Below are 12520 nucleotides of genomic sequence, written 5' to 3'. Positions count from 1 at the left end.
TTCTGTGTCTTTTTAAACAACTGAGGTGGATTTCACCTCCTTTCCTTTTTCTCATCCGCCTTTTGAAGAGGAGTCACGATGAGCATGTACAAAGGCAGACGGTTAAAAAAAAAAAGGCAGACGGTAGCAGCCAGAGCTGCTCCATCCATTCATTCTTGCAGCGCTTATTCTCTGCATACCTGTTCTGCACAGACACTGTGTAGCTGCCTGTAGCTGCTGGGAATACTGCCCTGAAGAAACAGGCTGGGATGGGCACTTGGGTGGCTCAGTCAGTTAAGCATCTGCCTTTGGCTCAGGTCACGATCCCAGGATCCTGAGAGTGAGCCCCCATTGGGCTCCCTGATCAGTGGAGAGCCTGCTTCTCCCTCTCCCTCTGCTTCTGCTCTCTCTCTGTCCAATAAATAAATAAAATCTTAAAAAGAAAGAAACAGGTTGGGAGCTCCCCTTCTGCCTCAATTCTGGTGGGGGCTAACCATGAATTAACCAGTATGTAATGGGATGTCAGTCACAGTTAGAAAAAGAAGAGTGATCTTTCCAGTAGGATCATTAGTGAAGACCAGTCTGGGCAGGTAACATTGTGTCTAGATCTGGAGAGGGTGGGAGAGAGAGACAGAGAGACAGTGAGAAGGAAAGCAGGAGAGAGAGACAAGCAGATACAGAGACACGGGGAGAGACAGCCAGACAGAGACAAAGAGAGAGTGGGGCAGCTGGCCAGGCAGTGGGAGTGCAAGCAGCCAGAGGCTCCGTGGGGGTGGGGGTGGGAGTGGGGGTGCGGTCAGAGCGAGGGGGAAGCAGAGTGCCTCGAGGAGTGAGGGGTGGAGGAGAGGACCCTCCAGGGCCTCCCCCTGTACCTGGCTGCGTGCTCAGCGGTGGGCACTGTGAGGCCTCATCCAGGTCCATATTCCCTCCTTGTATAGCATCTTTGTGGACGATCAGTGAAACACAGCTTTTGGGGAGGGGGAGTGGAAGTTAAGACTGGTGAAAAAGAACTTGCCTATTTACTTATCACCTGTAAAACCTCTCTTGCTTATTTACAGGTCAATTAAAAAACCCTCCTCCATTGCAGAAACTTTAGCATATTATAAAAAGGGGGCTGTTTTGAATCAAAGAAGTACTTGCTTCCCCTTTATTTTGGGAACTGCACCTCACTAGTTTCAGAAAGAGGTGTGACTGTCCTTTAGAGGCTTCATATATCCAAAATGAGATGATAAAACAAGTTGAAGGTAGCAGCCACCTAGAAGCCTGCAGGACAAGCTGCAGAGATGAGCTGTGGCTGCGGTACCCTGTGGATGACAGTTTGACAGTTCAGAGATCTTGAGATTGCTTAGAACAATTCCTCCCCTGGGAGTTATTTCCTGATTCCCACCACTTCCTCCCCCAAACTCCGAATCATCTTTCCCTCCTCTAAAGTTCTAGGCAGTGGTCCCCAAATGGCAGTGTTTCCGAATTCCACAGATTACTGCCCTCCCAGCCCTCCCTGCCTCCCTCCCCCCACCCTCCCGCCCTGCGGCCCTCTACTGGGCCGCAAGGAATTTCCTGGAATGTGTCCAGGGAATCTGTTCTGTTGAGTTTGATGATTCTGGTGTTCCTTCAGCTTTGGGAACCACTGCCCAATGGGACCTTCTAAAGCAGCTCATAACAGATTTTTTTGCTGTTGTTTTTAATGTACAGATTCTGTGAGGCAAGATTCATATCTGACTTCAATTTTTGAAATCATCTCTTTAGTCTCCAGAGTGCTTTGTGTGGTACAGTTCTCTGTACATCCTAGTACTAATCGAAGAAATGAATAAAGGAGTTTAGCATTCAGAAGCATGGTGATGTCATTCATTCCGCACTGGTCAGGCCTGAGTCCCTTCTGTCCACGGTTCTTCTTCCAAAGTATTGTGCATGGTCATGGCTTGCTGATGCCATCATTTGTGCCACTAGCTCCACCCTCTTTCCTGGTTTCCACACTCCCATATCTTCCCTTGAAGCCCACTGGATCTCATCATCTGGGTGCACTTCCCGGCATGGCCTCTCCCATGTCTCTCTTTTATTTCCAATCTTGGTGAAGGCCACCACCATGTTCCCAGGCCCCAAGCCACGTTCAATCAGAGCCAGGTTCTGTGCCATCCAGCTCATAAGCATGCTCACCTCTGGGGCCTCAAGACCCCTCACTTCACCTCGCACATTATGTCCTGGTGAAATGACAAGGTAAGAAAACCAACTCTCCAGCCTGGCACACAAGGTGTGCCTCCCTTTCCATTCTCATTGTAGAACTAGTTCCCTGAAGGGATCATCTTGACCCTGTTCCCTGAAAGAGTAAGATGAACCAGTTCCTGAAGGGGTACAATGAACTAGTTCCCTGAAGCGGCCACGCTATCTCAGGATCAGTATTTGCATGTGAAGTTCCTTCTTCCTGGAATCCCTTTACTGACTTTGCCATGTGACTGGCATCCCTCCCATTTTGACTCACAGAGCATTTCCTTCAGGACTTTCCCCTGGTGACCTTTCTTTCCACTTGTCTGAGTTAGGTGCCCTTTCCTAGGTCCCGTGTGTCCTCTAGCATTGACTCGCCACACTGTAATGTAATTTTAAATCACAAATCTCTGCCACAAGAATATGACCCTCTTTAGGGCTCAAGAAGTCGTTGTTGAACGAATGAATGAATGAATGAACACATGAATGAACAAGCAAATGGGTAGGTGAACAGTATTGACCTTTGAGTTTGTGAAGCTATCTATAATAAAGAAGGAAAATGTATTCTTTTGATTCTTTATTAATAGAGATATTTTGGTAGCTTGAAGCCAGTTCTAAAATGGTAAAACGATGTCGTTGCTTTTATATTCCTACAGGAAATATGGGATGTATAAAATCAAAAAGGAAAGACAATCTGAATGACGAAGGAATAGATTTGAAGACTCAACCAGTACGTAATACTGACCGAACTATTTATGTGAGAGATCCAACGTCCAATAAACAGCAAAGGCCAGTAAGTAGATAGTCTCAGGGGAGAATTCCCACAGCAGGATCAAAGCATGGCTGCGTAATTTAAACGCCAAATCTGTAACGTGTGCATGCAAAAAATCAGATCCATCACTTGGGCCTCAAATAATTTTTGATATGCTTTATAACTTAATCCTTTAAAGAGTTTGTAGACATTCTCGAGATAACCAGGCCACTTATTACACAAGAAAGGGCCTTTGATCCTCCTCTCATATGTAAAGAAAATCATCTTTCATATTGCTGGTGCAAAGACCCACTCTTTATATATAAAGATAAATCTATTTATCTGAACTCCTGTGACTTAGGATAAGTGGTAAGATTAGCGCAGTGGTCTGGGAGCAAAAGGAAATTCTGCATTCAAATTGGAAACTAAAATAAGTGCTAATATGCCCCTTGGCATATCACATTTTATCCTATATCTTGTCATTCTTCAGTTAATTCCAAACTGTACAGATTCCAAGTTGTCATGACTTATTATAGAGAATTAAAAGATTAAAAAAAATGCACAGCTAATTCTGTCCCCTGACCTTGGACATTAAAGTATCTATACCAGAAATTTTATATGTGTAATATGCTGTTCAATGAAGTTGGGAAATGCTGGGCAAAGAAAGACCTAATACTTTCCAGTTTCATGGAGAAGAGAAACAGAGCATTTAATAGTTGGTATGTTAAATTCACTTTATTTCAGATGTAAGATCTTTTGTCCTTTCCATCTCTTTTATATATATATATTAAATAGGAAATGTAGGAATTTATATATGTATAAATTCCTATAGCCGAGTTTTTATAGAATTCCTAAGCATTTAAGCTGGAAGCAGCCTATTTCAAATTAGCCCCAATGCCTTTATTAACAATTTTCAAGTTGTCTCCAGCCTGACATGTTTTAAATATAATGCCTTGGCATTAGAGAAGTATATTATTGTTACCAAGCCTTCTACAAGCTCTTTCCCACCACTCCCGATTATCCTGTCACTATGAGCTATGTCAAAGTCTCATGCCACTATTGAAATTTTTTTTTTCACTGTTGAAATTTTGAAGTCACTGTTGGCCTTCTATAAAAGAAGTGAAGATGAAGAGTGAATATATTATTGCTATTATTGTACACAATGTTTCTAGTTAGATAAATTAATGGTATAATTATATATATGAAAACTCAAAATGTATGGCTATAACTTTAACAATTTAGTGACGATAAATACCTAAAATACCTATAAAAACCTTTAAAACATTACCTAAACAAGTATAAGTGTAGAACTATATTGTGTAAACATAATTAATAGAAAAGAAAATGATTTAAGGAATTGGAGTTACACACAGTTTTCTTATGATAGATTTTAAGAGATCTCATTAAAAGAATCTGGTCTCCTATACTAGGCATTTTACATATTTTGAACCCAAGTTTTCTTTTGAAATGATGAACAAACATGCCCTTTATTCAGAAAAACAAAGGCAAATCATATAAACTTACATTTTTATTCCTATTAAGAGTAAAAGAGGTTAAAAATTGAGTTGGAAAGCAGAAATGGTAAACAGGGTTGCAATATTGCGACTCCCTCACGGATGCTGTGTTTTAGTCTGTGCCTTCTGTGCCTTTAACCATCCATCTCTGGTTAAAGTTGCCCTTGTTTCCTGAGCCCATTAGCTTGGCCTTAGCCCATGGCCACGGATAACGCTCCCATCTGTGGCCAGATGTGCCAAAAATGCACACACCCTGGCTTGGTGTCAGAGGAGCTCTGATGAGCCGGTGAGGTGGAATCGATGGAATGCAACAACACCCCGAGGAAAAGACATTTTAAAGAGAGAGTCATGGCAGATGAGTTGCATATATGTATTTTGGGCTTCTAAAAAGCCCGTTTGCAAATTAAAGACTCTTTGGTATTTGAAAATCAGCTTGCTGCTTTCAAAGTGATTTAATTAGTTTTTCATCTTCTAATTATTTCCTCTAAATCATTTGTAATTGATCATGTATCGTAATTATGCAAATCCACATGATTAAAAATATCAGTCTAGAACTTCTTAAAGTAAGTATTCAAGGATAACACGGACTCACGATGTTCTGATACCGGGACGTGCAGTCATGCCCCCTCCTCTGCTGCCCCGACCTTGTAATTAGAGATTTTATCATGGGCTAACTTTCATCAGAAATTTAAATTTCAAAAAAATGAAAGAAAGAAATTTAAATTTCAGTGCAAACTGTTTTTGCCTCATTCCGTTCAGTCACTTAATCAAAGGGAAAAGTTGCATAAGATTTGTGGGCATAGGCCTTGGACAGTACTTTCCTTACCAGGGGCCCATGACTTCTTACCTCCTCCCCATGATCACTGAGAGAAAAAGGAATTTGATTTAAGAGATCATTAAGGTGGCTTTGTGTCCCACAGACCCTTCCTGCTAATTCACCTCCCAGCCAAAGTAATGGGGACGCCATCTGTCCCCTTGACAGAAGCAGGGTCAACCTCAGGAAGCCTGGATCCCTCAGGACTTGTTCTCAGCTGCTAGTGACAGAGGCCTGACTGGTTTTATTTCTAAACAAGTCTGGGAAACGTGGAGATCAGTCCTGGGTAAACTGGGGGTCCTGGAGAGCCAGCAGGGACCCAGACCATCCCTGTCTTCTGCTCTGCTGTCCCTGGTGCCTGGCTTCCCTGCTCAGACTCCAGCCTGTACCTGTTCACTTCCCGTCACCTCAGGCAAATGCCTGCTTTCAGGAGGGAGAGCCCTGTCTCTGAGCTGTGTAGGTGGGGACACAGCTCGGCAACATGCTTTCTCTGTTCTCCTCTTCTTCCTGGCTTCTTAAATTAGCCATTCTAAGCCTTATTTGCTACCATGAGAAAAGTGATATAATGTACAACATGAATGTGAGTAAGAAAAGCTAAACATGAAAATCTTTTTCCTAACAAATCTTCTTTCCTAGGTTTCAGAATCTCAGCTTTTACCAGGACAGAGGTTTCAAACTAAAGGTATGTTTACATGGCAACACAGTGGGGTTTTTTGGGTTTTTCCCCCTTTCTTTACAGTTAGAGATGCTATAAGGTAGTCAGCTTGGGTATTCTTGTTTATATTTTCATTGTAGAAAAATACATGGGGTCACCTGGGTGGCTCAGTGGTTGGGCGTCTGCCTTTGGCTCAGGTCGTGATCCCGGGGTCCTGGGATCAAGTCCTGCATTGGGCTCCCTGCAGAGAAACTGCTTCTCCCTCTGCCTGTGTCTCTGCCCCTCTCTCTGTGTTTCTCGTGAATAAATAAATTAAATCTTGAAAAAAAATACATGTAGTATAAAATATATCATTGTAACCATTTTTTAGTGTCCAGTTGAGCAGCATTAAGTACACTCACATCATTGGGCAGCCAGCACCACCATCCATCTCTGGAGCTTCATCATCTCCCCAAACTGGAACTCTGTCTGAATTAAGCACTAACTCCCTGCTCCCCTACTCCCTTCAGCCCCAGGCAGCCACTATTATACTTTCCATCTCAATGATTTTGACTACTCTAGGGACCGCAAATAAATGGAATCTTAGCGTGTTTTTGCCCTTTCATGTCTGGCTTATTTCACTTCGTGTAATGTCTGCAGGGTTCATCCATGTTGTAGCTGGTGTCAGAATGTCCTTCCATTTTAAAGCTGAATAGTATTCTGATCTGTGTACAAGCCACATTTTGTTTAGCCATTCATTTGTCACTGAACATTTGGACTGTTTCCTCCTTTTATTATTATTATTTTTAAAGATTTTGTTTAATTGAGGAAGAGAGAGAGAGTGAGTGAGCATGACCTGTGTGGGGAGGGAAGAGCAGAGACAGAGGGAGAAGCAGACTCCCCCCGAACATGGAGCCCGACATGGGGCTCCATCCCAGGACCCTGAGATCATGACTGGAGCCAAAGGCAGACGCTTAACCAACTGAGCCACCCAGGTACCCGTGTTATCTCTTTTTAGCTATTGCAAATAATCCTGCTCTGAACATGGCTGTATCATTTCTTAGATATAGAGCTGGAATTAAGTATAGTGGTAGGGTCTGTATGATTGGAGATAACATATACTGTATCCAGTGTGTGTAATATGTTACTTACTGCAGACCATGTGGGCTCTGAGCCCCCACTAGGCAGGAAACACACTCATTATTCATTATGTGCCTGATAAAGACTTGTTAAAATGTTACCATTGATGGATTCTTGAAAATTTTCCCTTTCCTCCTTCATCTTTAGATCCAGAGGAGCAAGGAGACATCGTGGTAGCCTTGTACCCCTATGATGGCATCCATCCAGATGACTTGTCTTTCAAGAAAGGAGAGAAAATGAAAGTCCTGGAGGAGTAAGTACACCTATGCACACTGTGCCTGCTGTCCCTTTTCTCTAGCCACTGAGTCCTGTCCCCTTCGATTTGCTTCCAGTAGCCCAGCAATAACCAGCCTCGCTGCCTCCTTGCTGCTAGCAGGGCTTTGGAAGTATAAGGAATATGGCCAAAGGGATCTTCCCGCCCTCTTGTCCTGACTCACAGACCTGTGGCTCAGACCACAGGATCTCAGTACTGAGAATATGGATTTCCCCCTAGTCTTGCGCACATTGTCATCTTGGCCTGCCAACCAGGATTGGAGGAGGGAGCCCCCTTAGTAAGTACAAGGTGCTAAGTGGTTAAGAACAGTTATCGCTTACTGGCTGAATGTGAACCTGGACCTAATCCTGGCCCTGCCTCTTGAGAGCTGTGTGATCTTGACGAGTCACTTCAACTCTATACCTGAGTTTCTTCACTTATGAAATGGAAACGGCAGTACCTCTGTCGCCGGGGTTCATATGAGAATGTTGTGTGCATGTGTGTATGCAAATAGTATAGGCATCCAGTAGGCCACAGCCTGGTGTCAGTTGTGGTTGTCCTTCAAGTCTGACAGTCCAGGAACCTGACTGTGTGGGGGAATTTGAGGATCATAGTTGAGGCTCATGAGGACCCCTCCACTCCTGTCTCCTTCCCTGGCCCTGGCCTCCTCCTTGACTCCATGCTGAGGACAAGAACGTGGGGATGAGCCTACCTGCTTGGAATTGCTTTATGGTTTCTATTTCTTATCACCAAGCATCTCCCTATGGAAATGGGATGTTTTAACAAAGGTGTTTATAACGTCAGAGCTGTGGTTCACTGTTCTCTTGACTCCTATTTCTGTAAGGATCCTACGGCATTTCTTAGACATCCTGGGAGAGATTACAAACATGTTGCTTCTGGGATCCCTGGGTGGCGCAGGGGTTTGGCGCCTGCCTTTGGCCCAGGGCGCGATCCTGGAGACCCGGGATCGAGTCCCACATCGGGCTTCCGGTGCATGGAGCCTGCTTCTCCCTCTGCCTGTGTCTCTGCCTCTCTCTCTTTCTCTCTCTGTGACTATCATAAATAAATAAACATTTAAAAAAAAAAAAAAAAAAAAAAACAAACATGTTGCTTCTGCAAGATAGGAACCATTTTCACCAACTCTTGTGTGTGCAGCACTGAGCACAGTGACCCAGTTGTGAGGCTGTTTTCCTTTGCCTGAGTCTCTACACATATTTTTATTTCAGCAAAAGGAGTGAATTTTCCCACTGGATTCTGGGGTTCCAGGGATCTTCCCACCCTCCCTCACCCCCTAAAAACAGACACCTTAAAACAACTGCTATTGCAGCTCTTGACTCTTTAGATCCAAACACTTATTTTTTTAAAGATTTCATTTTTTTTTAGAGTAACCCCTACCTACACTCAACATAAGGCTCAAACCCACAAGCCCGAGATCAAGAGTCACATGCTCTACCCACAGAACCAGCCAGATGCCCCTGCATACAAAAACTTTTTGATGTCTCTTTCTATTCCAGACTTGGAGAATGGTGGAAAGCTAAATCTCTTTCAACAAAGAGAGAAGGGTTCATCCCCAGCAACTATGTAGCCAAAGTGAACACGTTGGAAACAGAAGAGTGAGTCCTTACAGTTGCCATCTTTGATGGTTTTGTTTGCTGCACTGGCTTTCTTTTGCATTCCTTATCTTTTTCCTTCCCTGGAGCATAACATCTATGAAATGTGAAAATGTCTTCTCAGGTGGTTTTTCAAGGATATAACCAGGAAAGATGCAGAAAGGCAGCTTCTGGCGCCAGGGAACAGTGCTGGAGCTTTTCTTATCAGAGAAAGCGAAACATTAAAAGGTAGGAAGTGTTTTAAGTCCTCTTATAAATCACTACTTAGGAAATCATTCTTAGAAATTTAGCATAGATTTCTTATTTAAAAAAAAAAAAAAAAGGGACGCCTTGGGTGACTCAGTGGTTGAGTGTCTGCTTTCGGCTCAGGGCATGATCCCGGGGTCACGGGATGGAGACCACATGGGGCTGCTTCTCCCTCTGCCAGTGTGTCTGCCTCTCTCTCTGTGTCTCTCATGAATAGATAAATAAAATCTTAAAAAAAAAAAAAAAAGAGAGATGTGCTGGTAGTGAAAGTGTTATAGTTTGATAACAATAAACTCAAATGATTAGTTTTGCTACTAAAAGTGACATAGAAAGCAGACCTAATTACGGCCATTTCCTACCAAGCTTTATGTTTGCTGAGCCTCCTACACTATGATTAAGAGTAAATCTTGAAATTTTTAAGAGGAAGAAAATCAAAATAACTTTCCAATTCAGCAAAATAATAATAATAATAAATCTAGCCTGAAGAAGGAATGTGACATGTTGGTAAGCTACAGAGCAACAACATGGTAGCTTCATGTGTCAGGTAGACTTTTTACAGGACTTAAAATTATGCACTACATACATACTTGATTTACATTTTGCATATTTTATGGCCAAAAATGTGGACTACAGTGTTGGGTAAAGCAGATCTTACTTGTAAAATACAAGCATAATCTTTACTTGTGTTTTTCCCCCCACAGGAAGCTACTCTCTTTCCGTCAGAGATTATGACCCTGTGCATGGTGATGTTATTAAGCACTACAAAATTAGAAGTCTGGACAATGGGGGATATTACATCTCTCCACGAATCACTTTTCCTTGTATCAGCGACATGATTAAACATTACCAAAGTAAGTGAAAATTGAAGGTTGGCCAAGACAAAACAGATTTTTTGTGAACCGGAGGGGGTCAAGCACTTTTTTAGATTAAAATTCTTCTACCTCATACTTCTTTTGGATGAAGTTGGAGGATCATATTCTGAAATTGATTCTAAGTTAATCTATAATTAACTATGCATCTACAGTCAGATTTGATCTTAGTGAATAATTATCCCAGCTCTTCCCACCTCATCTATGCTGTTTGACAGTTAATGTTCTAACACTGTGAAGTGGAAGATGAATATTCTTTTCACGTAGTGCATATTTTTATAACACATCTTTAAATATTTGGCATCAGAATGCAGATTTGCAGCTCTGTGTCTTTGTATATATATGTGTATATGTCTGGGTAAAAGAAGACAGAAATAACAAGAAGAAAATATTTACAAGTGGCAATTCAATGGTCCTCTGTCTCCAGTGCCACGTGTTTCAGCCCTGCGAAGCCAAACCCATGGGTAGTCTTTATGTTCATTCCCTGTGGGGTTAAAGTCGATTGTAGGGGGCAGCTGCAGGAACTGTTTACTTCTGCTCCTCACTCCGAGGGGATACACATGGTAGGTTTGCAAATGGTACTAATGGATACAATCAAGTGTGTTTTAATCACATATTGTTTTTCCAGTAAGAATTTTCAAAATTACAATTAGACAACAGGTACCCCCATAGGATTTTAGGTTCTAGATTACGTCCAGCTGGAAATGATCACACTAGGAGTCGAAATTTCTTCATAGATCCTAGTAAAATACAAAGTAGGACATTTCTTAACCTTTTTTTTTCTCTTTCAAATTAGAGCAGTCAGATGGCTTGTGCAGAAGATTGGAGAAGGCATGTATTAGCCCCAAACCACAAAAGCCATGGGACAAAGATGCCTGGGAAATCCCACGGGAATCCATCAAGTTGGTGAAAAGGCTTGGTGCCGGGCAGTTCGGGGAAGTCTGGATGGGTGAGTGCGTGGCTCTGGATGAGGCGACCAGAGAGTTAAGGGCTCAAGCAAATTTCTGTCCATTTTCTCAGCCGAACATTAAGCGATGTCAGAAGCATCACTTCTTTTGTTTTGCTCTGCCCACCTGGCACGAAAAACTGGCCTGCAAAAATGGTTTCATTGGCCTTTCTTCATTGTAATTCTCTTTCTTCTTTTTAAACATTTTTAAACAATTTTTTTAATGTTTAGTTGAAATATAGTTGACATATAATGCTATATTCATTTCAGGTGTACATTTCAGTGATTGGACAATTCTATATGCTGTGCTCTGCTCATCATGGGCAATGTAGTCACCATCTATCACCATACAACATTATTACAATACTATTGACTATCTCTTCTATGCTGTATTTTTCATCCCCATGACTTATTTATACTATAACTGGATGTTTGCACCTCTTCATCCTCTTTACCTATTTCATTTCTCCTCCCCGTAGTGACTCTCTTTCAAAATAAAAAGTGGGTTTTTCTCCTGATTGTTTTGTCTACTTGTTCATGATTCTCTCATCACCAGATTCTCATTACCATATTTTAAGTGCAGGAAATTTGCCTCCCTCTCAGAGAAAATTATATTCGGGGTGAGGATTGTTCTTACCAGTGGGTATAGTAAGAAGCATCATATTTATTGCAATTTCTCACCAAGAAAGTTTCTAAAGACACTCCAAGTGCCACCATTGATGAATCATTCCTTACTGTTAAGTCCTGCCTTCTCAGGCTGACAAGAGGTACAATGAAATTAGAGCAGTGACTTCTCCAGGGGCTTTTCCCCCATCTGTCTTTTCTAAAGTTTTTACAGTGAATGTGATTTTTTTCTTTTATGATAGAATTTTTAAAACCTTTTTTTTTAAAAAAAAAAAAAAAACCCGTGTTCTCTTTGAGGATACAGTTGCTTTTGTTAAGGATGATATGTGAGGTCATACACATCTTATTGGGTCACTTTCTGTAGTAGCTTGGTGTGACTGAAAGCAACTATATTTTCTAGAGAGACGAAGGAGTAGCAGCTTTTAATAACATGCAGTCCCAGCCGAGCAGAAACTAAACTCTGAGGCTGCTGCAGTCACATAGGCATTTCACTTGCCCATCCAGGGGTCTGTGAGGGAGAGGTTTCTCCTTTAAAATCCTGCCCTCTGGGATCAGAGTACTGCCAATTTTCTCCAGTTACTGTTGCTTTAGTTGAAGCATCTTTTAAATGCATCAGATACTGACACAGTATGCTGTGAACATATCATGGAATTCAGGTAAATTATAATTACACAACCTGACTCTCTTCATTTTGGTTGGCATATTCCAGAACCAGTCAGTAGTGCCTACGAGGCACACCATCTCCATCCCAGTCAGCAGATTCGTGGGTGTGAGTGTGTGCTCCAGATGTGGCCTCTGCTTGTTCACACTCTGTGGCCCAGGTCATAATATCAAACTCCCCCTTTATCTATCTGCCTTTTCCCCTTTTTTTTGAGGTAAAATTTATGTAACATAAAATCAGTCATTTCAAAGTGAACGATTCTGTGACATTTACTACATTC

The 12520-nt window shown here is 42.1% G+C and overlaps 1 protein-coding gene across 4 annotated transcripts in view; it reads left to right on the top strand.

Moving 5' to 3' along the window:
* Window positions 1-12520, top strand: part of LYN (LYN proto-oncogene, Src family tyrosine kinase) — a 115801-nt gene that overhangs the window by 51873 nt on the left and 51408 nt on the right. For 2 of the 4 annotated variants that reach the window (XM_077876909.1, XM_077876911.1), the window contains exons 2-8: window positions 2835-2971; window positions 5894-5939; window positions 7179-7284; window positions 8799-8897; window positions 9019-9122; window positions 9842-9991; window positions 10806-10958. In XM_077876909.1, coding sequence (XP_077733035.1) covers window positions 2840-2971; window positions 5894-5939; window positions 7179-7284; window positions 8799-8897; window positions 9019-9122; window positions 9842-9991; window positions 10806-10958 — 790 coding nt within the window. In that variant the 5' untranslated portion in view covers window positions 2835-2839. The remainder of the gene's footprint in view (window positions 1-2834; window positions 2972-5893; window positions 5940-7178; window positions 7285-8798; window positions 8898-9018; window positions 9123-9841; window positions 9992-10805; window positions 10959-12520) is intronic. The other 2 variants (XM_077876910.1, XM_077876912.1) reach the window with 1 other exon arrangement.

This window comes from Canis aureus, chromosome 28 (genome assembly GCF_053574225.1).
Source record: "Canis aureus isolate CA01 chromosome 28, VMU_Caureus_v.1.0, whole genome shotgun sequence".
In the NCBI taxonomy this organism is placed as follows: Eukaryota; Metazoa; Chordata; class Mammalia; order Carnivora; family Canidae; genus Canis; species Canis aureus.
This window is presented reverse-complemented; position numbering and strand designations above follow the sequence as displayed.